The sequence below is a fragment of the Pavona decussata genome, unplaced genomic scaffold (genome assembly GCF_977016875.1).
Source record: "Pavona decussata unplaced genomic scaffold, jaPavDecu1.1 SCAFFOLD_214, whole genome shotgun sequence".
Lineage (NCBI taxonomy): Eukaryota > Metazoa > Cnidaria > Anthozoa > Scleractinia > Agariciidae > Pavona > Pavona decussata.
The window spans coordinates 184075-211964 of record NW_028145619.1 but is presented as its reverse complement, the minus strand read 5'-3'; the positions used below and the strand labels follow the sequence as shown (position 1 = coordinate 211964).

Here is a 27890-nt window from a genome sequence, read left to right as displayed (position 1 = left end):
TTTATTTTGTTAAGGACCTCTTTGAAAACCACATTGTGAAAGGGGTTCCTTGTTACATTGTAAATAATGAAAAAAAAAAAAATAACGAGGAAGAAGAAGAAGAAGAAGAAGAAGAAGAAGAAGAAGAAGAAGAAGAAGAAGAAGAAGAAGAAGAAGAAGAAGAAGAAAAACAACAACAACAACAACAACCTTTAATGAGTAAAGTTGTGAGGTTAGTCTTTTGATCTGGCATTGTCATTGTTATTTTTGCTGTTGTTTTTAGTGTGTTCTTTTCTATGGTATGTTTGCAACTGACGGGATTTGAAGGAGCAGCAATCGGTACAGAAATACAAACAGGCTCAGGATTAACAAAAACAACCAATTTTATTCCCCCAGTAAAAAGATAATGAAATCAGCTGCAGGCCTTCTTCAGTTCCTCTACTTTTGCGATATATGCTGCCTCGGCATCTGCCTTGCTTGTGCCTGAAAAAGTATGAAATAATGAATAACAAATTAAAGTATTAATGAGTAAGTGAACAACCATCGCAGTTTTGTGAAAAGAAAGCCTGAAAAAAAATTTAGGTTCGAACGGGATTCGAACCCATGACCTTTGCGATGCCGGTGCAGTGCTCTACCAACTGAGCTATTAAGCCAACTGGGAGCTGGTCATTTTGTATATTCATCCGCAGTTCAATGTATTTTCATATATTCCACTTGACAAACTGACCAGCTTACAGTTGACTTGACAGCTCAATTGGTACTGCACAACACTGCGGTATCGCAGAGGTCATGGGTTATACCACTGAGTGTCCAGAGTCCAGTCAGAGGGACTTGTCAACAAAGTTTCTGCAAACTGTTTTGGTGAGTAGCAGACAAGTATAGGCAAATGTTTGCAGGAAAGCAAAACTATCAGATGATACATTGCGCAAAGTCACCAAGACCGTTGCAACTGACCTCAACCAGGTTAAAAAAGCTAGAACTTTGTTGTGATGTGAAAGGGAAGGAAATATTTGTCCAAATATGTCGCTAATAGAAATCCAGTAATGGCAAATAATCAACCACAAATTGCAGTGAAGCGACTGACAAGCTGTAATACCTTGGGGTCAAAAATTCCTACTGGAATAAAGAATAGTTTGAAAAATAACTGAGATTCTTTGTTTTGGCTATACTCTAATTTAGAGGATCACAATTATTGCGTGTGTGTAATAGTCTTAAAGTTTGCTTGAAAGTTTTTGACTCAGCTCAGTCAACATGATGCTCGCTCATGAAATGTGGTCAAATGTTTTGGTTATTGCATAAAACAAATAGATTCATTTTGCTGTGAGCCTGTGCTCTCATAATGCACAGATGATGTCACAATGTGGAAACAACAGAGTACAGACGAATGGCAAAATGGAATCTATTTGTTTAATAACCGTAACAGCCCTCCCTCCCATCCCAACTGCACAAACACAGCAAATCCTCAAAACAGTCAACATGATGCTCGCTCATGAAATGTGGTCAAATGTTTTGGTTATTGCATAAAACAAATAGATTCATTTTGCTGTGAGCCTGTGCTCTCATAACGCACAGATGATGTCACAATGTGGAAACAACAGAGTACAGATGCACGGCAAAATGGAATCTGTCTGTTGAGTAACCGTAACAGCCCTCCCTCGCATCCCAACTGCACAAACACAGCAAATCCTCAAAACACAATCACCTTTCTTTGCATTCCAAGCATCCCACTTGGCTTTTCCAGTGAAGTCAAGCATTCCAGGTTTCGCTGTACAAAGGGAGAACATGTATCATTCAGTCTGGCACAGCATGCAGTGAGACTTATAATAACATTTAATGCTCATGATAAATCATCCTTCAAAAATTCATTAATAATTCATAAGTCCATTGACCTATTAAATGGTCGATAAAAAATCATTTGCAGTGGTTTTATACCCAACAAAACCTCCTCCTTATTAGTATGCTGTGTTTCATGTTTTTCTCTTATGCTAATTTGCAATGTTCACAAAAGCATCATTGTTATGAACTCTCTTGACACATGCTTTTCCAGGAATCTTTTTGAAGCCATTCAAAAAACTCGCAGCACGTGTTTTATCGGGTCTAAAAATAAAACACTGCTGCTCTTGTTTTAAACTTTACCTCTTACTGGTTTCAAGAAATTCAGTTTATATAGATGTTACATGCTACTGTAGCCTCCCTTGCAGACGCTCTCTTGGCTTGTCACGCAATCTTTCCTCATTGCATGACGAGCTAAAAGAGTGTCTGCAAGGGAGGTGAATGCAACTGTTGATTCACTTTCAGCTCCATTATTATTGGAGTGAGTTATGTTTGTCGTTTTTTACATGTAAGGAAATACAGTTGAACCTCCCTTTGCAACCACTTCTCCTTAGCAACCAGTCTTCCAAAATACCAAAAGTTCTTAAGTCAAATCACTATAGCTGGAACCTCTAGTAAGCGACCACCTCTCGTAAACGACCGTGACCACTTTTAGGGCAGAAAGTTTGAAATTTTCTTTTGTTTTCAACCTCTTTTAAGCCACCACTTGACAGATGATAATGTGTTGTTGAAACAATAGTCATTATCGCATAAATAAAAATAAAAATAAAAATAAAAATACAAATAAAAATAAATAGCTATATTTAATTGTTAATGTCTTTAGCACAGAGCACTGATTGGGGACCCTTTCCAAATCGAATTGGAATTTAGAAATGTTGGTTTTTGAGGAGAGGGGAAAACCGGAGTACCCGGAGAAAAACCTCTTGGAGCAAGTACGAGTACCAACAACAAACTCAACCCACATATGACGCCGAGTCTGCGAATCGAACCCGGGCCACAATGGTGGAAGGTGAGAGCTCTCACCACTGCGCCATCCCTGCTCCTTGCATTCTGAACACAAACTTAATTCAGACAATACAGAAGTAACAAACAAGAGAGATTCAAGTTGTAGCTATAATGAGACTTATCCTGTTCGCCATTTAAAGTAAGATTATCAGGGGCAAGCCATAAACGGTTCTGATCTTTAAATTTGAAGTTACAATATTTTTGTGGCTACTAATAATAATTATTATATGGGTTTGAATGAGAATTAGCACATGTGGTAAGCCTCTGCAGTTGTCATATGCTAATGAAGAAAACTTTAGACCGCCTATCATCTGACCTCTTACTCTTGAAATTTTGGCTGGTCGCTTACTGGAGGTTTGACTGTATCTGTTTTCTTCAAACAATGGGATTAGACACCCTGTGGAATGTCTCTTGTATCTTGCTCATACAAGCCCCCTGGGTTGGGGAGGGAGGTTGAGGGGGTTGGTGTTTGTGCCTCGTTTGAAAACAAATCCCTGAATGAAAGGCTAAAAACCCTGCATTCTAATTTTCTAACGACATGGTCAAGCGCTATACCCTGGCAGTCGTTAAGCTATGGATCAACTGGATACACAAACAAAGTAGTTGATAAAACAAAAGCAAGTCTCCTATATTCTTTCAGTTATTTCATAGCTAATTCAAGGCAATGGTTATGAAACCTGACAAACTTCTTGTTTGATATATGTTTTTGTTTGCCTTTTTGGCCTTAACCCTGCACAAAAAAACAATAGAATTTGGAATGTGTTGGAGCAACTGACCAATCGAAGCCTTTTCGTCAACATATTCAACTGTGACCAGTGAAGGTTAAAACAAAGGATTGTGCAGGGTCGTGGCCCTTCCGACATAAATAGCAGCACCATTGTTTTCATGGCAAGGTTTCCAAACCAGTCCCTCAATTGACTATGGTTATTTTCAACTCTGAGCAGCTGGTTATCCCCATGATAGTTGCCAGCGACAATAACTGACTGCCAGCTATTAATAAAAACCCTGAAAATGGTCCAAATCTGGACCCTTTATGAAGATTTCAATGCTGTAAAATCTACTTGTCATTTTGGACAAAAATAACTGAAACAACAAAACTCTTTAGGGTCGCTGACAGTTCTTTGGATTAAATAGGGCTGCATCTACTCCACACTGATGCACACACGAATACAGTCAACACTCCAGACTGGCACAAGGACACCTTTGGAACAATGGCTTGTATCCATAAAAGTGAGTCTGTAATTTAAGTGGGTATTATTGCTGCAGTACGTCCTCTCTGGACAGGACTTTAAACCTTTTCCCTTATAAAGGTGTGTTCTTAATAGTAAGAGAGCTGCATGTAGCTCATGATGCACAGTGCACTTATTAATCATGATAATTAGTCCAAATATCCTGGAGTCAACCTAGAATAGTAATATTAGTTCTGGTTCTGGCTTTGGATATAATTTATTGTAAAGAGGAACATTCAAATGAAAATTCTTCAATTCAGGGGAACAGTAGTCACTCACAAAGTAAAACATTTCTTCCTTGGTTGTTTTTTTGAGACATTTTCCAACTTTCAGTAGCCGATCATCTCCATAATTATGAGGTCCAGCCTGTAATACCAACCCTGTCATCACAAATTCTCTTTGTTTTGTACAACAAAATTACTATTAAATTTTATATCAAAATTTTGGAAGTAGTTTTTATCCTAGATCCTCTTAAGAATGAAATGAATAAGACAAAAGACAAGCATTCTTTGACCAATGTGATTGTCACAGTACAAAGATCAAAGGCTGGAAAGGGTTAAAAAAAAAAGATGATGAAATTTGTGTCTCATCCAGAGAAACACAATGTCTGTCCACAATAAGAACAACAGATCATGTCTGGTCTGTTTAAGTCACCTAAAAATTGCCAGAACAGTTTTTCAACGGCTTAGAAATCTGAAATCTCTTCATCAATTCACAAATAATTATATTTACTTCTTAAATAAGAATTTGGTGAGCCACAAACTCGATTACAACACAGACTCTTGATAAACTTTTGACATTGCGAAAGTACACATGCAAATCTATCAAACAGATATATGTTAGGCTGTCTACAACACTTGAGACTATTGAAGAGACATTTGAATGGCTGGAAACAGCTTTGTGTCTAAAATCTGTAGAGTTTGACTACAACTTTGGCATAAGTCTGACTCATAGAAATTTATGAATAATATTTACAGTGTTTTTTTTTTCAAACATTTCTCTTCACCTTGGATGCTGAATGTGCTCACAAACTTATTTTGAAGTCTCAAATTTGTTACAAGGCAATCTCAAAGACAAAATATTTTGTGAGGAAATTAAAGTGAGTCTCATAAATTGAAAGATTTGATGACTTGACTTGATTTGATGACATATGTTTCTCTCTCTTTTGTTATTTATTCATCTTTTGTAACAGTGTGCAACAAATTATATAATGGCAAAAAAAAAAATAAATAAATAAATAAACTGAAATAAACTGAAACAAACCCAGGGAGAAGAGATCTGTGACTGAATAAACATGATGGGGATAATCTTTTAAATTTTCAAAAATTCTGCCCTTAAAGGTAATCATAATCTTTTCTTGTTGGCATGACTCAAATTATTTCCACCACTAAGAGGTTCTACATGGAAATCATCTCAGACAAATAGTTACAGTCATATTTCATATTTTTCAGTTCATATCCTGAAAAGTATAGCCATTTAACTCCGATAGTGGACATGGTAGTCCAATCCATGTTCTACAAATCCAATCTGGTCCTCATATTTTAACATGTAGTCAGAAAGCCCCAGATCTTGGACTCTCTGAGAAACACCCTTACTACCTTCGCATCTCGAATTTACCACTTAGCATGCCTAAAGGTCAAGGAGTACTTGCTGCCAGGCCCATAATTGCAAGAAATTCAAAACAGCACAAAGGGTATTTTTGTAATCCATTTTGCGGAGTAAAAAGGTATTCAATAAAGGCCGGACTATTTTTAGGATGAGAAATATAAATTTAAATGATTTAAATTTACAAAAGAAATCAGATATGTTGGCCTGGAGGTAGGCATCTCCTATTTCACTCCTTCCATGTCGGTGCACATGTTACACAATACAACTAGGCATCAAAATAGTTAAGGTCATTGAAGGGCGTCTTGCTACAGGTTTCTGTGACAGCGGCCATATTGGAGCCAGGAGCCAAATTACACAATGATTTTTCTTTGGGAAATAAATTTCGTTTAAATGCAAATATTTTTTATTTTTCTGTTCCTTCAACATGGACGCCGTGAAAACCCTCTATTCTAAAGCTGATGGTTGTGGCCACACAAAAATACGAGTTAAAAAAAACCCCCAAAGATTAACGTTTAACTGCCAATTGTGAAATTCAGTTGTTTGATTAAAGAACAAAGAACCCTTCGAGTTTATGTCATTAAGCTCACTTTTATCGCTTATTGCTTTCCTAGAACATCGACTCTATTCTTTATTCATTATGAAAGGTGTCACCTATTTTTCTTAAGAGAACTTTGACACATTTCACTACATGTGCCAAGCTTGAAGCCGAGTGCCCTGTATAAAAATATGATATTACAAAGCTCATGTTTGATGACCTTTGATTGAAATATTCCTTAAGTTCTTTACGTAATCTGGAATATTTCCAACCGGTACACAAACATTAAACCAACAACAAGTTTTTCTGTACCTGTGTTGCAATCGCCAACTGTAGCTTGCTTGTACAAAGCGTAGATTTCCAACATGTCCTCATCGGATGGTTTTTTGGCCAAATTTTTGACTTCCTCGGCGGCTTTTTTAAATGCCTGACGGAGAAAGTAAAATAAAACACTGTAAGCTCGGAGAAAAAACAGGAAGATGACTTTAGAAAGCGTTTACAGATGATCGTCTGGTACCTCAGACATTTTGAAACAGTAGTTTGGTAAATAGCAAAGAGATAAACTGATACGCCTCCTTTGTGAATATGCGTTCAGAGCGTTTTTTGATCGGGAAGGAGTGGGCCGAGGGGATCCGTCTACTGGAAGTAATCAGTCTTCCACACTGATTTCCGGTTTTGCACTCGAAGTGGTGCCGAGGTTCGTCCTTTGTGACAGAAGAAGAAGAAGAAGAAAAAAAACAGCCATTGATCTTTACTCCAAAGGATCATATAACGGGTCCTAGCAAAGGCTTACGATTTGATATTTTTTTTTTAGCGGACCCAGACCCGGAGCAACCACCCCCACCCCCCACCCCCGGCCCTTTGGTACTCCTCGGTACTTTTGATGGAGGTGTGTGACTCGGTTCTCAAAACCCTGACCCATTTCAGACCAAAACAAGAGAAAAATATGTAATATTCCTTTTTTTAGGCCCTGGCTTACCGGGCCCGGTAAGAGTCAATTCTTGTTAGCTTTCTGATACTTAATTTTAAAATCTTATAATTCTATGAAAACATTGGCCAAGTACCATGTCTGTAATCACTGTGTAATCGGCAAAAAAACATTAAAAATATACTTATCGTGCTCGGTAAGTTACCGGAACTTTCGAGAAACGGGCCCCTGGCCCGTAAACTTTTCGAAAATTCTCAGAAACGGACTCTGAAGCAACTTCTAAGTGACAGCTGATTAATGGTCATTAATGATTCAGAGGACATAGAATAGGATAACTTTATTCTTACACGGTAGTTCCATCAACTACATAATTATCATTATCAACTAACTAAGTATCTACCTAACTAGAATTATAAATAATTGAAGGGCTGTAACCAGGATACATGATGATTAAAGATTAAAAATGTTCTCTGGTTAAAAATTGAAAAGACATAAGCTTCCGACGGATAAAAATATGAAGAGAATATGAAACGAGGGCTAATAAATAAGGGAGTGGGCATGAGTTATTGTTACTGTTCCTCATACTCTAAAAATCAAAGAACCAAATCACTTCAGACATAACCCAACATGTATCATTTCACTCTCCTGCTGAATTCATGAGTTCCCTAACAGTGCCTTGATTTTATGTATATGTAGGAAATTTGATAAAGGTATAGTATCAAATCCGTCAAAGTGTAAGTACTACAATAAAAAATAAAACAAAGAAGCAACCGGTACCTCCAAGATCAGCGACTCCAGGAAAGACAGGTATGTGCAAACACCATTGAGTGTACAAGTGTGTGGACTAGGGGGTTGTACACTCCTTGAAAATGTATAAGCGCGTTACAAAATGATACAAAAAGGTCTAAGAAATTTGAAAATTCAATTACATGTTTTTGGGTAGTTTTTATCCAAGATTAGCCTATGAACATGCTGCCAAACATATGGTTTTAGAGGTCGGCTGGCTGATTTTTCTTTTCGCCCTATGCGCCACTCGCGAGCCGTTCTTTCGGCCTATGTTCAAAGGCACGATAAGCAATAACCCGGACTAAAAGTTAAAGGACTCAATATGTCTCCTTGGATGAAAATGAGCATTGTCGCTGCTTCGTTGAAATATACTTTAAATGTAGTCAATCTGATCACGGTATGGGGCAAAAGCTACAGACAAAATCCCTACTTGATTCCTAACCTTGATGAAACTTAGCTTTGAAATAAAATACCGTGAACATAACCTATTCGTTTCAGTTTTCTTCTAGTTTTATTCATTTATTTATTTATTTATTTATTTGTTTATTTATCATTTAAAGCTAAAATGTAGAGGTTCTTTAAGAAAAGGAAATAAAACACTGCTAACCTTTGATGGGAATTAACGATTATTCGATGAGAATATAATGTCAGTCTGAACACATGCCAGAGACCCAGGGGTGGATAGTTGGGACGAGGAAAACGTCGGATCGGGCAGGAAAAATTCGACATAGAACACGATTCTTCGTGGAATGTACCGGTTTCGACTCCCCCCCCCCCCCCTCCCCCGCACTCTCTGCCGCTGGGTCTCCTAGGATGGTCTGAATACGAAGATTTCTTTCAAAGGCCAACTCAAAGCACACGTCAACTCGAGTTGTCTTCTGGCAGCTATCGTGACAGCTTTTTTTTGAATTGTGTTTGCGCGTCTTGTTGAACAAAGGTTCACCCTTCCTGGTCCATTCATGTGACCCTTAAGATTGCCTCGACGATGATATTTTGACAAATTAGACTACGATTCTTGACCATTGATCAGGAACTTGAATTAAAAGATTGACTGTCTCGAACAGTTTTTACTCGGGTAAAACCCAGTTGAACAACTTCATGGTGACTTCATAACCAAGGAAAAGGCCCTAAAAAGGACAAAACAAAACAATTTAGTGATATAACAAGGAGTATATATTAAACGGGTTAACTCTAAGGCATAGTTTTCGCCTGTAACACAAGCACCTAGTCGCACACGCGCAGTGGAGAGTCCATTCAACCGTATCAAAACTGACGATGTACTTATTTCATAGATTTTGCCAGGGCATAAAGATAAGTATTACTCACGGCGTTTCCTACAAAAGCGCGAATCATAACTGGAGTCAATCCTTTATATAGACTTGTGATGCCTTCCTCCTTCACCTAAACACACCAACATAACCATGTTAACTCAAACATAAATTCTCCTAACTGATGACCATACGTCAATTCAATGACAGTTTGGAGAAATTGAAGATGGCTCATGACAGTATAGTTGCTTTAATATTCTAAAATTCCTTTCACTGTGGAGAGCGAACTTTTACCAGGGTGCAAACATTGTGGGACCGCGTTTACTCAGGCGAAAATTCCCCGGCCGCAGTATTTATCCTAGTCTCTACATCAAACTATGGGTTTTTGCGTCTGAAATTAAACTAGCTAACCAAGGAGATGTGTTCAATCTATAGTGACAGCACCCGCTTTGAGCAATGTAGCGTCGCTCAAAGAAATGCACGTCAACCGTCATAATAGATTTGATGATGGCATCGTTTAGAAGGTCCTCGTGAGTACATATTTATGACGTTTACGGACCAAACTTCAAGTGCCAGATGCGTTATAAGAAACAGAGTGTTTTTTCTTCAATTAGACACGCCGATTGTTACGGTTACCTTGGTTCACATTGCATGACGGAAAAAAGTTTATAGGACTTACTAATTGTCTAAACGCATCTCTCACTCCTCTGGGATAAGTTTCTTTAGGAGCTGAAACAGTAAGAGACATGTGATAACGACAAACATATTCTCCTCTTTCCGCTGCTGCTAACGCTACGCACAAAGCTGCGATGAAAGAGGGCGAGGTAGTTTTCTCTCGCAGCTTCACCGCCAAATCTTTACTTTTTGTAAATAATACGCACCAGCCACACAGAGGCCGAGTCACTTTGGGTTAAAATTATCGACACAGTTAGCTTCGCGCTAAATTCTTCCCTTCTCACTTATTGGTCAAATTTTACATCGATGTGTGGAGAGATCAGCAACATTTTCAATGCAAAAAGGATGGACGTGTAATGGAACAGGGGAAAAAACGCAAATACACACAAAAATAAAAAACAAAAGTAACGAGGAAGTAATGGCTATGGTGTTGTGATGAAGACGACGATAATGCAGGGAATTCTGCATGAGGTATAATCATAATGACTAAATCCCAGTATGACTGTATTTTATTTGCTTACCTGTTTGGACACGTGACTTCAACATGTCAAGAGGAAGAATGGAAAACCAACAGATCATGCCAGTCGTGCCTTATAAGGTAAAGAAACGACGTCAATCAAGTTACACTTGTCCTCAAAAGAGGTTTTTCTTCATGTACCTTGTTTAAAGGAATTTTCGCGACATGAAATTGTCGCGTTTTTGTGTTTTCCATTCATTTTACATCCGAAATATTCAATGCTATGAAAAACAGAAAAAGTAGACTGCGAGCAGTCTACTTCTTCTACTAAGTTCTGTAACGCGCGCGAGTCCGCGCGCGATGGATCTTACAAGTGGGAAGCGAGCGCGATCTGAGGAACAAAGTACGACTGCTCTCAGGCTACAGAAAAAGCAGGCAACAGTATACAATAAATGAGGAGAAAAGAAAAGCAACATACCTCCCGCTAGGATAACTCTAAGAGGATTTAAATTTTCCCGACTGGAAAAAAAAAAGAAAGAAAAAAAATTGGTTGATTGGAATTGAGCTACGCAATCACTTGTCAGTCAAAGCAATAGTTTGAGCCCTTGGACCATTGGTTTTAGGACTGTGATATCATTGATAGGGAAAGAGGTAGCTTGGCTGAGTAGCAAAGGTGTCGGACTTCAAATCAATAATCCAAGTTCAAGATTATAATATTCCAGCTGGTCTGCCTGCTGTCGGTTAGTTTTGTCAGACTGTTATGTTTAATGCATTTTCTTCTTTCTGGTTATTAGAGTAATGTGCCTGTAGACTACAATCTTGAACAAAACAACAACACACCAGCCCCCTCAAGTAATATATCAAACACGACACACAGTGTTTCATCACATATCAAACACCGAGAAGAGAGTTGAAAATACGACGCGTTGCGGAGTATATTTGACGAACTTCGAGGTTTTTGATATTGTGACGAAACACTGTGACGAGTGTTTGATTTAACTTCTCAAACAAACTGATTTTAAAGGGGAAATAAAGGATGCAAAAACGAGGAGTTTTTCATCAGATATCCAAACACGTCACGGTGTTCCCTGTTATGGGGAGCAGGGATGGCGCAGTGGTGAGAGCACTCGCCTCTCACCAATGTGGCCCGGGTTCGATTCCCGGACTCGGCATCATATGTGGGTTAAGTTTGTTGTTGGTTCTCGTCCTTGCTCCGAGGGTTTTTCTCCGGGTACTCCGGTTTTCCTCCCTCCACAACCAACATCTTCAAATTTCAGTTCGACCTGAAACGCACGGACACCTTCGAACGAGCTCCTAGAGCACTTTGGTGCTTCGTGTGGAAAAAAATTACATTTACATTACACTTACGGTGCATGATTTCCTTTGCCTTTGGGTTTGAATTTTTAATGAGCTTGAGAATGATGGGAAAAAGGCGCGTCAGTTTTGCTTTGTGGGCGAATTCATGAGACTTTTTTGGGGGGGGAGGGGGGTGGGGAGGGAGGAGGTTACTTTTTCTTTTTAGTCTGTTCAAGATTGTAGCTTGGGGCAACTAAGACACTTTCACTGTAACTTGACACATTTTCAGAGTTGTAAACTGCTTAATTACTAAATATAAAATATTCGAATGTTCCTCTAATAGCTAATATACCTTTCCCCTTCTAACGTGATTTTGTTGAGTATGAACTCGTAGCTAAAGAAATACAGTCCCATGCCTGGTAATTCTGCAACAAAACACAAGCACATTGTGAAGAAAAAAAAAACAAAACAGTGTCTTTAATCCTAGGTCGGGTGATCACGAGAGGGAGAAATGAAGTCGTAAGATTTTCGTGAGCCACGGCCACCGACGGCAACCGGAAGTCGAATGTTTCCTTTTTGGCGCGTTTTTGCTCCTCATAACGGACGGGAAAAGCTCTTGTTGGACGTCTGTGGTTTGACGTTACACACCTGATGGCGTTAAAACGCTTCAAAATGGAAAAATCTGACTTCCGCCGCCATCCATGGCTCACGAACGTCTGTGCTTAAGCTCCCTAGTAACTGGGGCAGAACTCCGCACAGATTTTGTACCTTAGGTCCCATTCATACTTGGCATTTAATATTTCCAGTGGTGTAGTAGCTCTCGTAAGCTGGTAATTTTTTTAATTGTGTAGCAGCTGCTATTGGCAATAGCAATTTATAGGGTTGGGAGGGGGGGGGGTGGGTGGTATCGTTCTGTTGTTTGTTCTATTGTTTACTAGAAGGGTTGCAAGCCGAACACGTGACGTCAGAACACGTTTAGGTCTGGGAACGAGTACAGAGCCTCTCAACAGGTTAAACTTTAATCAGAACCTATTCATAGAGGCCAAACTACCTTAGTTATCAACACCGTTAATAAAACCAAATATTCTCTTCCATGTCCTCACGGACTCAGGACCACAGATACTAATCCCCTTCTAAACTTTTATCAACCTCGTTCCCAGGGACTTTTCCCTAGCTAGGGAAAGGTCCCTGGGAACGAGGTTGAACTTTTATCAGCCCGAGTAATACCACTCACCTCTAAGAAGTGTTGCACACGTGCCTCGACATAATGACGTTATTCCTTGCTCTAGGTATAGCTGTTTAGCACAGTGAAAAGGACCTTTGTACTTTCTCTCACCTTTAGAACTTTGTTGAACCTGACAAAGACAAACAGAAATGTCAACCATTTCTTACCGAGCGAATCGCTACCGTACCTGGAATTTGTTATTAACCTGGATATTCGATGACCCGCAGTTTTGGAAATGGTAGCATTTCCAGAAATCTCCTTCCTTTTCTAGGAATGAAGGTCATTTTCCGAATTGGTTTCCAGATAAGAACATTCAGGCCATACAGTGTATTGCTACTAAGGGATGGCATTTTTGCTCTGACTTTTGAACGCAGAGGGGACCAAGGAAAGCAACGGAAAAAAACATGACACTTTTTCGTTCCATGTCACCTTACAATCAACGAAAAGGGATTCGTTAGCGCCACATCATTCACTTATTAACCAAACTATAGTTTTGTCACTCAATCTCTGGCCTTGTAGAAGACAAGTTCTAAATGTGTCCCAGGAGGGTGGGGGGGGGGGGGGGGGTGCTCTCATACAAAAGTGGCGGGAGTGATCGACGGAAAATTTGAAAAGAACCCCCTAAAAGGTACCAGCATTCTGTTTGCAGGCGTGGTCCGAAATTTTTTTTACCCCTTTGAGGTACCAAAATCAGTTGACTGACATTTGTACCGCAATACCTCTGACAGGAGTCATTTTAGATTTTAGCACCCTAAGGGTGGGGACCAAACCACAAATTTTAACCCAGGCTATCAGGTACGACGATCAGCCCGTCACTTTTATATGGGAGTCCCCCCCCACCACCCCCACCGGAAATCTGCCCTGCAATCTACACGTGTTTACATAAGAACGTCAAATTTGGAGGCCGAGTCTGAAATGTTCTTTTTTTTTTTTTTTTTTTCAAGTTTTGAGCCTGAAACGTTCTTAGAAGACTTAGAATTTCCGAAAACCAGCCAAGCGTATTGTAGATTTAAAGAACAGAATTGAATATGTATGTTTACTTTTTCAGCTTGGGCGCGATATTACGTTCTTAGCATGTTCTTAAAACCTGGACATTTTTCAGCTTCAATATTCTTATGAAAAGGTTATTATTCATGAAAAAACGTATAACCGTTTATTACCCTAGCCTTGTAGTTTTCATTGGATTATATTTTATGATATGTTTATACAGGCATTTTGGCATATACAATTCTTAGTTTGGGGATGAAAATTTCATTCCTCTCACCCTACTCTAGTTCGTGTTGTCGCGATTGAGAGAAATCTGGGGCGAGTAAGGGCAAAACGACTCAGCTACCCCCAGCGAGTGTGGTTTTGCCTTGATCTTCAAGATGGCGGATGGAACGCGAAAAATATAAAGCTCAGGTCTGCTCGTTTCCTACTAGCTATAAAGCGAGGTAAGCTAGTTTTTAATGTTTACAAATTCCGAATTACTGATGCATACATTGTTTAGACAGACTGGAAAATTCGAGCAACACAACTTTGTGCAATAGGTGATTTTGATCAAATGAAACGACTTCCGGGTTCTAGCACAGTGATCAAAAGTGATTTGGTTTAACCTAGCAAAACCTTGCACAATAGTCTTTAATACGTGCATTTCAACCCTTAAAGTTGTAATTGAGAAATGTTTGGGTATTTGAAGTGTTGTATATAAAAGTGATATCGTATTTTAATACCTAAAAGTTGTGGATGGAAATAGAAGAAATCGTCTACGCTTTTAATACAGATTAAGTCTTAATTGATTGAGGTAACAGAAATAACTGCCTTCCCGGTTTGACTTAACCACGGCGGGAATTCTTTGAGAATAAACATTTAGTCTGGTTTCATACAAATTTTCTACGATTTGATATAATGGGAAGCGAGGAAACTCTATGGACGTCTTTTCTAACCATGCAGCCCTGGAGGAAGCGATGTTGCATAATTTTTTCTGCATGACTCCTATATGGTACAAATCTTCTATGCTCCAACAAAACAAATTTACGAGTGCATGCAAGCACACATTAAGGCTGTCGCTTTAAGTTTGGTTTTATAGTATGCAGCATTGGTGACACTGGGAGAATTTCTACTCTACCTGGATAGGATGCTCTTAGTTTGTAAGATTTTGCTGACAGTAACCCTTGGTCACCCGGTGCCGGTTGTTCGAAAGCCGATTAATGCTAATCCCCATTTAAAAATTAACTGAGGTTTTCAACTCTTTTAAATGCTAATTTTAAGCTAACGGTAAAGAAAAGTTTAAGTCAACACCAGGGAACAAAAATCTTTTCGAAGAGTCTGCACTGATAAGTAATTAAACTCTAATCAAAGTTCATGTTAACCCAGGATTAGCTTAATTGGGCTTTGAACAACTGGGCCCAGGGAAAGATAGTCGGGATAGGTTGAAAATTTCACAGGCAAGTGCAAATTTGCACTTAAAATTTCACAGGGTGCAATCAAGCAAGTGAAAATTTACATTTAAATTTTTCTTCCCTCTTCCCATCCCAACAATTTAAAACAAGAAAAAATAGGAGGCCTCTCCCCAGTCCCCCTTTATTCTCTCAATTTTTCTTGCTCCTCCCTCCTCCTCCTCCCCGATTACACCCGCTACGGGCTAAAGATTTTGCCGGTGCCCATTTATATATCTGGGTTGAGGAAGGTAGTTATAAATGTGAAGCAATGTGACTTAAATCAATGGGAATTTTTGAGATCCACATTAATAATTTTTGTAGAACCTTCATTTTCCATAAATTATAATTAACCTTGTTGATGGTTAGTGATTGGAACAGGATTCCAGAAGGCATTTTGTAAGAGCCACAGGTAACCCACAAGCATTCAGTGGCCTGATCATTCTTGGAGACATAAGGGCAGATAGTGGGGACGAAGCAAAAGTTGAAATGGGCGGGAAAATTTTTGACAAAGAAAAGTAGGGAGGGAAAGTAAGAGCCCCTGGGGAAAGACTCTTTATGGACCTGTAGAAAATCTGTTGTATTTTGCTGCCTAATTGGCAAGGAGCAAAGACTACAGACCACTTGGTGTGTTCTAACATGAAGAATAACAAGAAGTCTAGTTTGCTTGCCATGCTTGTCTGGCTTGTTTGACAAGACTTTAACTTAAGGGGAAAGTTTCCGCCTCAAGGGGCAATATGTCAGAGATACCATTCGCAATGGCTGAAGAAAAGGCACCAGAAAATACTCTGGACTTCTTGAACGTGTTGTAATGATAGCTTAGTTTGAGAGTTTCTGAGCAATTAACAACCAAGAGATGTTGGAAAAAAAAAATATGTCAGCTTCTTAAATCTTGCAGATGTCTTGTGATGGAAACGTTCCAAGACTAAGTAAGCTTTTCTGGCATGGGTCAGACAGATCTGATCTTGTGTAATCTAGTTACTGACCACACCCAACTAATAATCATCAAACTTTAGGCCTGTACCAGAAAATAAAATAAATAAATAAAAAAATAATAAGATGTTATGTACTTTATCCTCACACTCAGTCAATAAAGTGTTATTCTTACAGCAAGGTATGGCATGCCATGATCCAATTAACTTGTTCGTACTCATTATGCAAAAAACCTAGTATTATAATAATACCTTTTCTTAACACAGGTAATAATGGCTTCATTCAGTGGTACAGAGTCTGTGGATGAACTTGCAGTGGAGAAATTACAAATCTTTGTAAAAGAAGTTGGAGGTGAGGTAAAGACCTTGGCTGAACTTTCAAGCCCTGAGAAGTTCTTAAACTGGCAATTTCCTGATTGGAAATCTAATAACGAGACTGTAATGATTCCTCCCGCTTTCACCCCCTCCCAGCTGGGACTCACTGTTTCCAGAGATGGCAAATATCTTCATGATGACACTGTCAACATTGCTGGTATACTGGGTGAGAAGTTAGTTTATGAACGCCTTCAACAAATTGGCAAAGCAAATAGGCTGGGTATGTTTGTGATCCATGGCTTCAAGCTGAAGGACATCATTAACTGGAATGAGAGGTGTAGCAAGAAGGACGAGAAGAAAGAAGAAGACCAGGTGCCACAGGGGTCATTGGCCTCCAAAGGAGAACAAGACTTTATCATCTTTCATCACAAAAAGGGGGTCATTCTGATTGAGGTAAAAAATCTGAAGGAAGCAGATAAAGATCAATCCATGGAAAGGAAGAAAAAATATATAGATGAAGAGGTCACCGATGCAAGAGATGTTCAGTTGGAAAGAAGTAGACAAGTAATCAATGCTTTTACGAAAATGAATGCTCACAATGAACAAATGAGCAATTCAGTGCCTCTTCCAATCACAATGGTCATTGCCCTACCATCAACCAAGAAGGTGACTGCACACAAACGCCCAGATGACACATTGTTCATACACAAGGAAGACATTTCAAGTCCAGAAAGCTTTTCAGAATGGTGGAAACACAACATTGACAAAGTTCCTTCAATGGGTGCCACTGCAGAGACTGCCATGGCCTATGAAATTGCCTTGTCTAGAATGCTGGCTGTGCGACATCTGGGTCCAGTCAGTAAGTCTGAGTGCACAGCTTATACAAGTTACACTCTGGAAACTTTCAAGCATCTGGAGAACCTGGCTAAGAAATTCCACACAATTAAGGAAATAGAATACCCTCATCTCTACCAGTGGTGCAGAAAAATGTTTCAAATTGTGGAATATTCCAGTGAGCTTCCCACCGAGGAAGAAAGAAATGATGAGCTTTTGTCTATCCTGAGAAGTCTCAACATTGTCAAACTGAAAGATGCAAGCCTTTTAAAAAACCTTAAGGTTTTAAAAAACCTTAAGATTTTAAAAAACCTTAATAAAAGGCTTGATGGCAGGAGGTTCTTGTATGGTGATGAGCTGGCTGCTGAGGATGCAAAACTCTTTCAGTGCCTTTCACAACTGTACGTACTAGATCTGGACAGCATTGTCCACTACATGAACAGAGTCACTGAGGCATGCAAAGCACCAGACAATTTGGTAACAGCAAACAAAACTCTGAAAGAACACAATCTGGATAACACAGATAAAATCATCAGTCTAAACGAACTCTCAAGGCTCTTGGTTAAAAACAAAAGCCAGTTTCTTGAAGGAGAGTACTGCACAAAGGTAGATGTTGAATTGTGCAGCAACCTGGCAAAGGGAGACATCAGGGTCCTTCCACTTCCTGGGAAAAGAGCCTGTCCACCTATTTTCACCATGGAACAGCTTGCTGTCTTTGAAGGTCCAAAGAAACAGTTGATCATTGGTGGACCAGGAAGTGGCAAGACAGAATTGATGAGGTCCAAAGCCTTAATGCTCAGCCAGCAATCAAAAGGCAAGCAAGGAATTCTATATCTGATCCAATTGCCTAAAAAGGAAAAGACTGTCTTCCCGAACACTATGGAGCGGTACTTCAAAGAAAACAAAGCAAAAGGTGTTGACGTGATGACAATTGAGCTTGAAGGTGAAAACAAAGAGGTTTTTAAACAGCAGTGCTCAGAGATAAAACACCAGATAGAACTGCAAACGTACAGTCATGTTTTTATTGACGAGCTGTGGATTGGTTCAAAGATCAGATTTCAGATCGAAAAGGGCAGTGATGCCCTCACTGTTGTGGATGAACTGGAAATTGTTAAATTTGCAATTGAGAACGTTGATGGATACGTTTGGATGAGTTCTGTGTTTGATTACAAGGAACATTGTTTTGAACCAGATGAAGTAAGAGGTGAGGAAGAGATTCTCCCTCTGCTAGTAAGGCAGAATTTGCAGGGAAAGGAAAGACCACTTTACAAAGTGCTTGGCACACTGTTGCTTCTGGAGACATTGAAAAGGAGTGGTGGAGTTGTTCGCACACTCAAACACCTTCTCAGGAACACCAACAGCATCGTGAAGCTGCTGCAAGATTACAGTCGCTGCTACTTTGACCGAGATTTTCCTTATGGAACAGACGACATGCTCAACCACAACGTTGAAGGTCAAGTAATAGATTGGGTTGTTGTCCAGCCACAGAGCGGTATGGACATTTCAGCACCCGAAGTTGAGCCAACAGCACACCAACAACAAGCCCAGTTAGAGGAACTTGTCGAGCTCATGTACAAAGAGTGTGGGGACATCATCCAACGGGCGCTCCACATTTCAACAGGCACTCAACAGACTCACTCCATCTCTGATCTACGACCACCCTCAATGATGAAACCACAAAAGAGCGGGAAGAAATTTCAACTCCTTCCTGGTGACATCCTGGTGGTAAATTTTGTTGTTCGATACCAGTCAAGAAACAACAATCTGAGTAATTACCTGAAACACAGAGAGATACCCACCCATGACTTGAAAGAAAAAGGTGCAGTTTCTAGTGACTTTCTAGAAAGAGTGTGCCTTTTGAATTCAAGTTCAAGAGCTGATTCCACCCTCATTGAAGGAACAGAGTGGCCAATGGTTATTATACTTCTGACATCTGAGCTGTTGTTCAATGCAGAAAAGATGCCTTTTGAGATGCTTCGCAACTATGATGCATACATAGCCATGTTCAGAGCTCAAGCAAAACTTGTTGTCATATCAGATTCGTGGAAGTCATCTCAAGACTTCCTGAAAGTTGTTCATATGAAAATCAAGTAACTCAGTTACTAGCTAAGAATCTTGCAACCTCCAGGACAGATGGACTTGTTAATTTTTTTATCTCCTACTAGAGGAGGGGATAAAGAACATGATTATTATAGTACATGTATGTTACCTGTACATAAAACCAAATATTTCAAATTGACCTATCAAATGGTTGATAAAACATCATGTGTAGTGGTTTTAAAACCCTATAAAACCTCCTCCTTGTTAGTATGCGGTGTTTATTGTTTTTCTTGTATGCTAATTTCCAGCGTTCACAAAAGCATCATTGTTATGAACTCTCCTGACACACGCTTTTCCAGGAATGTTTTTGAAGCCATTCAAAAAACCCACAGCACATGTTTTATCAGGTCTAAAACCACTCGGCTGTGCCTCGTGGTTTTAAATCCTGATAAAACACTGCTGCGCGTGTTTTAAACATTACGTCATTTATAATGAAAATGTAGCCTAGATGTTTATTTTATTTATTTCATTTATTTGTTTCTCCACTACGTATAACTTTTACACAAGTGTTAAATAGTTACAAAAATTTAATATTGAATAAATAACAATTAACTAAACCAAAAATTCATAATGGGGAAGAGAGGAGGGGGTACCTGTAATTAAGGAAGTATAAACTAATAGGAGCTAACACTTGTCTTATAGATAATCACCCAAGAAGTATAATCAGCATTTTTTTGGTGATTTAATTGACTTGATTTTAACATGTCATTAATTTTTTTTACTAATTTAGTGAACTCAGAGATTCACCCAAAAAACTACTTACCATGACTATTTGACCTCTTAAACTAAAAAGGTTATCTTTAATGGACTTTACTTATTTTTTTTACATTTGACAGCAGCTGATTGAGGAGCTGGCTGCCAAGGATGTCTCAGTCACATAACCTCCATTAATTTAGTGATGCGGTTGTTAATTAAGGACAGTGCTTCTTAATATAAATGTATTTTTAAGCATTTTATTTTGTGACTATGTGGGAAAAGCAGATCTTAGCTTAAGGGATTTTTAAAATGAAAAAGAAAATTGGGGGTAACCATGCATCTGCCAGAGATAATTAATCAAGCAACAATAATTGTAAAAAGCTTTAAAATACAAAAGAATGTATGGATTTTTTTTGAAGTTGAAGCTTAATTACCTGTATCTCTGAAAAATGCCTGGTTACCCTCAATTTTCTTTTTAGATTTTAACCACACCTACTAAGATCTTCTTTACTTGTATAGTCATAAAACACGCAAAACTTCCTTTAAATCAGTAGGCACTTTCGTTAAGAAATTAGAGTTTCTTGTACCATCCAGAGATGTGCAGAACAAATGGGCAGTAACTGCAAAGAAGGCACCGAAATATCCATACTCCCCCCAGGGAAGGTTTTTGTTTTGCACCCCCGTCTCCCCAGGAAATTCCAGTTAAGCTTCATACTTTGCTTCTAAAATTTTGACTTTTAAGACCCCCCTCCCCATAGGACATTTCCAATGACCTTCCACAGGGACATATACAAAACGTGGACCCAGGTCCATGGACCACCCATGTGGACCCGGTCCATAGACCACCTCGTGGATCTGGTCCATGGACCACCCCACCTTGTGGACCTGGGCCATGGATCACCACTTATAAATTTTCGAAGGCATATTTTACCTGTCAATATAATAAAGGATGGACTGCGGCGCCATATTTAATCTGTATTTCACAATCAGTCTGCTGTCCATCATTTATTATATTGACAGGTAAAATATGCCTTCGAAAATTTATTAGTGGCGATCCATGGGCCGGGTCCACAAGGTGGGGTGGTCCATGGACCCAGTCCACATGGCCGGTCCATGGACTTGGGTCCTTGTTTTGTATACGTCCCTTTTCACCCTTTCACGGGGTGGGTATGGATTTTTCTGGAACTGCACAATACTTATTTACCTGTAAAAGACACTTGATCCTGTCACAAGGACTCATGAGGACTGCTCCACATGCTCCAGCAAACATTCCAGCTGTAAAATTCTGGAAATTGCTAATTTATAAAACAAACCATATATAATGTTAGTGAATAATAAGTAACTGCAGTGTAATTTTGATTGCTGATCTTGGAATTGCACTTTAAAATGGTCTGCAGGTTTGACTTGAGATAATCTTCTGGCCTCAGATGTTCCAAAGCTGATAACTGCCAATCAGTGATTAAAAGTTTAAGCCTCGGTTTTCATCTCACACATAAAATTGTTTTATACGTTAATTTTAAGCTAATGGTAAAGAAAAGTCTAAGTCAAAACTGAGGGACAAAAGACTTAGGAAGACTCTTTACTGATTAGCAATTCAACTCAAATCAAAGTTCATGTTACCCAAGGATTAGCTAAATCGGGCTTTGAACAACTGTGCCCTGAATGGTAGACCTTTATGTATAGCCCGGGTTCAATCTTTTTTTCCAGCAAATGATGAATGGTGGCTTTACTGCATGTTTTAATTTGACCTGAATGTAGAGAGCTGACAAATGGCCTGTCAAAAAGCACATGCTGTATTCCATATTAGATATATTTCTTTTGGTACAAGTTGGGAGAATTCAAACATCAATGATACATTTTATCTGAAGTTACGCTCGCTCGAGCTCTGACGATCGCGCTTTGCGCTCTCTAAGCTCGACTTGTAAGCAAGTCTAATCTGAAGTTATCACTTTCTCCATCACGTGATATGTATATTGGATCAAGTACAGGCATCATAGATAAATTTATACAATGAACTGTGCAAAACTCGCGTTTTGATTGGTCTAGAGGAGTGCGTGATTAGAGTATAGACGCATGATTGACGTCATCGAGTGGTGTGACCGGCACACATCTAGAGTCCAGCCAGAGTGACTGGTCAACAAAGTTTTGCAAACTGTTTTTGCGAGTAGCTGACAAACACAGGCAAATTTTCACAGGAAAGGAAAACTGCCCAATAAAAAAATTGGTCAAAGACCATTGAGAGTGATCTCAACCAGGACAAAAAAGCTAGAACTTTGTTGTGACCTGAATTAATAGGAAGCAAATATTTGTTGAAATATGTCGCCGATAGAAATCCGGTAATGGCGAGTAATCGATTACAAATCGCAGTGAAGCGACTTACATACTGCAATATTTTGGGGTCAGGAGGTTAGTTTTGCAAATATTTTTAAATGTTAGTGAAATTCTTTCAGATTATACTCTAATTTAGAAGATCACAATTATTGCATGTGTGTAGTAGTCTAAAACTGAGTTTGCTGGAAAGTTTTTGACTTAGCTCAGTCAACGCAATGCTCGCTTACGAAATGTGTTGAAATGTCTTGGTTATTGTATAAAACAAATAGATTCCATTTTGCTGTGGGTCGAGCTGTACTCTGATAACACACAGGACATGAAAATGTGGTAAGAACATCAGTCATGAACTGCAAAACAGGCGTATTTTTTGCGTTGGTTTGTCGTAGGAGTACGCGCGGTCTTCGATCAAAAGGTCTGGACCGAGTGTGAAAACGGAGAGTGGGACTGGGGAGAGACGTTTTTTCTCGCCTCACACGCCCTGTGGGCGTTTGAGGCTCGCGCTCGCGCTTTGTGCGTGCTAATCCATGCTTACGGCGCTTCGCGCCTTTGTAAGAGAAAAAACGACTGTTTTGCAGTCTACATCAGTCACTTCTTTGTTCTCACCACGTTTTGACGTCATCTGTGCGAATCAGAGTACAGATGCACGGCAAAATGGAATCTATTTGTTAAATAAAATACTCATCATGGGTAGGGTGTAAAGGTGCAGGTACTAAAAGTCAAGTGTACTGAGAACTTTGAGGCCAGTGGCAATGAGCCTACATATTTCTGAATTCATGATCTGAAATAAGGTTAAATAATAATACAATAATGGCTTAAAACACCACATAACATTCACATTTATTCCATATATTCCTGAAGGCATTGACATTCGAATTCAAGCAGTAATGTAGGATGTTTGCACAATTACATGAGCCTAATTTAATGGCCTAGCTGCCATAAGTCTTAGAGTACTGAGCTCAGTGGTACAGCAAACAAACTTGTTAATCAGAAGGTCACATCTTTGACTCCTGGGCCCAGTTGCTCGAAGCATGGTTAGCGCTAACCCGGGTTAAATATACCATGACAACCTATAGGTTTTAATACCTCTTAACCAATGGTTAGCGCTAACTATTCTTCAAGCAACTCAGCCCTGTTGGGTGAACTCAGATTTCTTTTGCCAAGTATGCCTGTGTTGCTGAATGAAAAAATAACCTATAAAAATCAGTTCTGTTGTGACTGAACGAATAAATAACCTTTCAAAAGGTTTTTGTAAATTTATAGTATGTAGTAATCTGCATGCATGTACAATCGACTTACGTAGGAAGCCCATGCGGATCAGACATCTGCATTTTTCTGCCCATTGTTACTGCCCAAAACTGAACTGCACAAAGAGGAGTGGAGAAAGCCACTGGGGTAAACAGTCCTTTGAATAATCCAGTGAATCCCTTAATGAAGAAGAGACATTAACAGCAAAGCTTATACACACAGGGGACATCAGTCTGATCACTAGACCTCCTGATAATGTTATCCTGTTTTCATATAGACTGCAAGCAGTCCCTTTCTGGTTAGGCGAGAGGTTGCGCTCACAGCGCAGTGAGACTGGAGCAAGGACCAAGCCCCCCTCCACTTGTTTGCTCCAGTTTTTTCGTGCTCGGCTATTTTGCGTGACCTCTAGACTATATATCCAGAAAGGGACTACTTGCAGTCTAGTTTTCATATTAATCAGGAGTTCCAGAAAAAAATCCATACCCAACCCATGGAAGGTTGTCGGAAATTTCTAGGGGGGAGGGAGGGGGGGGGGGCTCTTAAAAGTCAAAATTGTAGAAGCAAAGTATGAAGCTAAGCTGGAATTTCCTGGGGGGAAGGGGTGCAAAACAAAACAAAAAACCTATGGGTGGAGTATGGATATTTTTATGGAACTGCACAACAGGAAATCATGTTTTGCAGGCTCAGCTTTTCTGCCTCCCTGCACCTCTTTCTTCTATGTTCCTAAACTTGCACCCCACCCCACTCTATCTACAAGGGAGGGCTTTATTTGGGCTTCAAGGCAGGTTGTTACTTGAGAGGGTTGTATCACTCATTGGGTAATATTCTTCAAAGAGGTAATTCTTTGCATCAAAGGAAATTAATCGATTGTGTGATTGAGGGTGCGTTTCTTTGTGAAAATCCAAAATATCTGGGTTTTTGATCCAAGATCACTTGGATCATGGTGCATCAAAGGATCGGAAGAATCCTTACCCAGAGTGGATTGACGATTCGTTGGTTCCTTTGATACACCATGATCTAACTTACTTTGCTCAATCTTATATCTGGGGCTGAAATATTATACAAGTTATTTGTAAAATTATAAAGGTAAGTTTATGTCTGATAATTCAAAACATCTTAACGGTACTTGCACTAGCACTTCCAAAGAGATATCCTCTCTAAGGCAAAAATAGTTATTTGCATTTGTATGTACATGTAAATAGTGGAATTCTATTACCCAGTGTTCAAGAACAGGACACCCTGAAAACCACTCTCTATCCTGAGTGGCGAATCCCCATCACGACTATCAGGCTAGCCTGCGAGCAAGCTCTCTTGGGGGTGCGGGCGCAGGCTACTATCAGGCAAATAGAGCGAGTGGAATTACCAAGCAGGCAACTGACCTCATTGCGCACTGTTTTTAGCACACAGTCCAAAGTCCCTTTGAACAAAGGTGCCTCTCCAGGTCTGGGTAACGGCGCAGTTTGAAGACGAACCTAGAAATTAATTTGGGAATCAACAGCATGCAATCACCAAAGCAAAGATTTTCATTTCCCCATGACAAAATAAAGGAGCATGCATTAATTATTAAACATTGAGAACGAAGCTTACCAAGGATTGCCTAGCTAAAGTAAGAACAAAACGTTCTACGTACAATGTGACCATTAAATTGGAAATCAACAAACAAATATCGCACGCTGGTTACATAATTCGGGTTACCCACCCCTGCGTTACATTACCTTGATCGTGTCGAATGGATGACCGATAGTTATACCACACACTCCACCAATTCCACCGGCTAGGAAATTTCGTACACCAGAAATACTCCTGCTTTGCTGACCTTTACTTCCTAAGTCTATGGGAACTTGGCCACAAGTCACTGAATCCTGCAACTGCGATTTACTGCTTTCCATAATTTGCCCTTTCTGAAGTCGAGCACAGCATCTTGCGTGACGAATGACGGCGGTCACGCACCTCGTCCCCAGGATCTTCGGGAATGGCGGACTTTCGCTTGAAGAAAGAGAAAAAGAAGACTAAAAAAGGATGACTTTAAGGACGGTGCCTACTAATACCGAAGTATTTTTACGCGGTTTATGACTATGCGGGAAAAGCAGATTTTAACAAGGGCTACTGGAATCCAAAAAGAAAATTGGGAGTAACCACGAATTTTTTAGAGACAACAATCCAAAAAAGCAGTAAAATTTAAAGCAATGTATGGCGTTTTTTCGGCGTTTTTTCTCCATATTGAAGCCTTATTATCTCTGAAAAATGCATGGTTACCCCCAATTTTCTTTTTGGATACTAAGAGCACTTGCTAAGTTCTGCTTTATCCGCATAGTTTTAAACTGTACAAAAATATCCCTGTATTACTAGACATCACCCATAGGAAACCCGGGTATCTCGAGATGCGCAGAACGTATGCGCTGTAGAAAAAGTAGGCACCGTCCTTAAGTGGGATATGCTCGCACTAATAACCAGATTAAACTAATATATCTTGATTCATCTACATTATATTTAATTACATAAGCTATTTCAGCATGTTTGGCCACTCAATCAGCATAAAATCAGCACTCAATCAGCAGGATGACGTCCCCAGCCACACGCCCAGTGCGGAGGGGGCAGGTCGGGGTTCCCTGCCCTGCCCCCGACGTCCCCAGCCACACGCCCAGTGCGGCGGGGGGAGGGTGGGGTTCCCCGCCCTGCCCCCGACGTAGGGGGCCTAGTCCTCACACTTGGGTAGCGCTCTCCATTCTAGTTTTTGAAAGTCTTTGTCAAGTCCGAGCTAGTCCGCACTTCGGTTTAATCGTTGGAGAGCTTCTGCAGTTTATCGAATTGAGATTCTCAAAATCCCCAATGTCCTATTTTTTCGGCGGTTGAGTGTTCTTTTGCAGCCTTAGGCTATTCCTTTAATTTCTCCAGACTCCTTTACTTACTATTTTTTGCTCATAAATTATCATTGCGGCGAAGAATATTTCAAGTTTAATACCGTCGCGGCGTAGCAATTTGCGAAATGGAGCACTTCGGACCTCTAGGCTTTTTTTTTCAGAATTTATTGCTACGAGAAGTATTGAAGAAAAGCGTTAACAAATTTAAAGAAATCAGTGAAATACCGTCACGTTTTACGCAGAATACAAATGTGTAATTTGAGTGTTTACATGTCGGCAAACAAACAAGTTAAATACGGTGACGGTTTACGAGGAGCTCATTGGGAGTCTGTAAAATGAGGATACGGACGGGCGGATGCAGACGGCGGATGGCGGATGGCGGACGGCGAACGACGGACGGCGGACGGCGGACGGCAGACGGCAGACGGCGGATGGCGGATGGCGGATGGGGCTTTTTTTTTTTTTTTTTTTAGGATGTTGATACGGTTAAATTTATTGGTTAATTGTCACCTTCTAAGAAATGCTAGCTTTGGCTACTTTTTTTAAAAAATTGATTTAATTTATATCTTATTGTTAGTCAAACAGCGAAAACGCTATAGAATGTTTCTTCTCGTTTTCAGCCAAATCAGTCTGAGTTTGCAGCTAGTGGAACTCCGTACATTAATACGACACACCATCCGACAAAACAACACGTTCACATTCATGAACATTTGCGGGATAATCTGATTAACGGCAAAATATACTGTACGAGCTCTTGTTAGGCATTATAGATTGGAAATCGTGGTTATTGTTCGAACAGACGGATCGATACAAATTATTAAAAGATTATTTTAAGATGTCAAAAGATTTCTCTGCGTAGGATTTTCGAACGTGTTTGTTCTTTCCTCCCAGGAAATCTGCACACAAGCGACGTTTCCTTTCAAGTTTTGATATAGAGCCGATTTAGAGCCGGTCGCTAATCAGCTTGGTCTTGAACAAGCGTGACGAATTAAAGATCGCGATTTTATTTGTGGTCCCTCGCTGAAACGAGAAAATTTTATGGGTTCCATATTTGGACGTTTGCGGTCACGAAAAAGTTACGTTCTGCCAAGATGGCTGATGTCGCGAAAGCTTCAAGCTTCATCAACCGGTTGGTTAGACAAGTTTAAAAATCTATTCAGAATTAAATTCTGTTTTCTTTATTTCGTTTCTTTACATTACTGTTTCATTAACATTCATATTTTCGATTATCCGGACTCTCGATTATCCGGACTATTTATTCAAGTCTATTCAAGTCCCAACGAGTCCGGATAATCGAAGTTCGACTGTACCAAGTTCACGGAGAAGACGACCCCT

General features: G+C 39.7%; 3 protein-coding genes across 5 annotated transcripts; 1 reads left to right on the top strand and 2 right to left on the bottom strand.

Annotated features, from left to right (window-relative positions):
• Window positions 1–344: 344 nt before the first annotated feature.
• LOC146460081 (acyl-CoA-binding protein-like) lies at window positions 345–6853 on the bottom strand. The gene is made up of 4 exons (XM_085088445.1): window positions 6707–6853; window positions 6502–6616; window positions 1682–1744; window positions 345–462 (listed from the first exon to the last, which is right to left on the bottom strand). The coding sequence occupies exons 1-4, from the start codon at window positions 6713–6715 to the stop codon at window positions 392–394; spliced, it is 258 nt and encodes an 85-aa protein (XP_084944571.1). The 5' UTR covers window positions 6716–6853; the 3' UTR covers window positions 345–391.
• Window positions 6854–7422: 569 nt separating this feature from the next.
• On the bottom strand, window positions 7423–25641 carry LOC146460079 (mitochondrial carnitine/acylcarnitine carrier protein-like). Of its 2 annotated transcripts, none has more exons than XM_085088427.1 (11): window positions 25410–25641; window positions 25074–25166; window positions 23746–23873; window positions 21323–21413; window positions 12834–12954; window positions 11952–12024; window positions 10782–10822; window positions 10368–10436; window positions 9851–9900; window positions 9230–9304; window positions 7423–9030 (listed from the first exon to the last, which is right to left on the bottom strand). In XM_085088427.1, exons 1-11 carry the CDS (start codon window positions 25581–25583, stop codon window positions 8971–8973), a joined length of 975 nt encoding a protein of 324 aa, XP_084944553.1. In that variant the 5' UTR covers window positions 25584–25641; the 3' UTR covers window positions 7423–8970. The 2 variants fall into 2 exon arrangements, with proteins under 2 accessions (XP_084944553.1, XP_084944552.1); XM_085088426.1 differs by lacking the exon at window positions 25410–25641 and adding an exon at window positions 25282–25358.
• LOC146460080 (uncharacterized) lies at window positions 14085–20373 on the top strand. 2 transcript variants are annotated; one of them, XM_085088372.1, is made up of 3 exons: window positions 14085–14257; window positions 16441–17565; window positions 17605–20373. In XM_085088372.1, exons 2-3 carry the CDS (start codon window positions 16447–16449, stop codon window positions 19414–19416), a joined length of 2931 nt encoding a protein of 976 aa, XP_084944498.1. In that variant the 5' UTR covers window positions 14085–14257; window positions 16441–16446; the 3' UTR covers window positions 19417–20373. The 2 variants fall into 2 exon arrangements, with proteins under 2 accessions (XP_084944498.1, XP_084944497.1); XM_085088371.1 differs by having other exon boundaries at window positions 16441–20373.
• Window positions 25642–27890: the final 2249 nt, after the last annotated feature.

Bases quoted from the DNA above. Each gene is read 5' to 3' on its own strand.
- LOC146460079 (XM_085088427.1), bottom strand. From the start codon at position 25,583: ATGGAAAGCAGTAAATCGCAGTTGCAGGATTCAGTGACTTGTGGCCAA. The intron at 10,823-11,951 runs GTATATTAGCTA...TTTTTTTTCCAG, and splicing joins ATCACGTTAGAAGGGGAAAG to TCGGGAAAATTTAAATCCTC. The intron at 9,031-9,229 runs GTGAGTAATACT...TGTCCTTTTTAG, and splicing joins GCGCTTTTGTAGGAAACGCC to GGCCTTTTCCTTGGTTATGA.
- LOC146460081 (XM_085088445.1), bottom strand. The intron at 1,745-6,501 runs GTACAGAAAAAC...CCCTTTGTACAG, and splicing joins AGTTGGCGATTGCAACACAG to CGAAACCTGGAATGCTTGAC. The intron at 463-1,681 runs GTGATTGTGTTT...ATACTTTTTCAG, and splicing joins TGCTTGGAATGCAAAGAAAG to GCACAAGCAAGGCAGATGCC.
- LOC146460080 (XM_085088371.1), top strand. From the start codon at position 16,447: ATGGCTTCATTCAGTGGTACAGAGTCTGTGGATGAACTTGCAGTGGAG.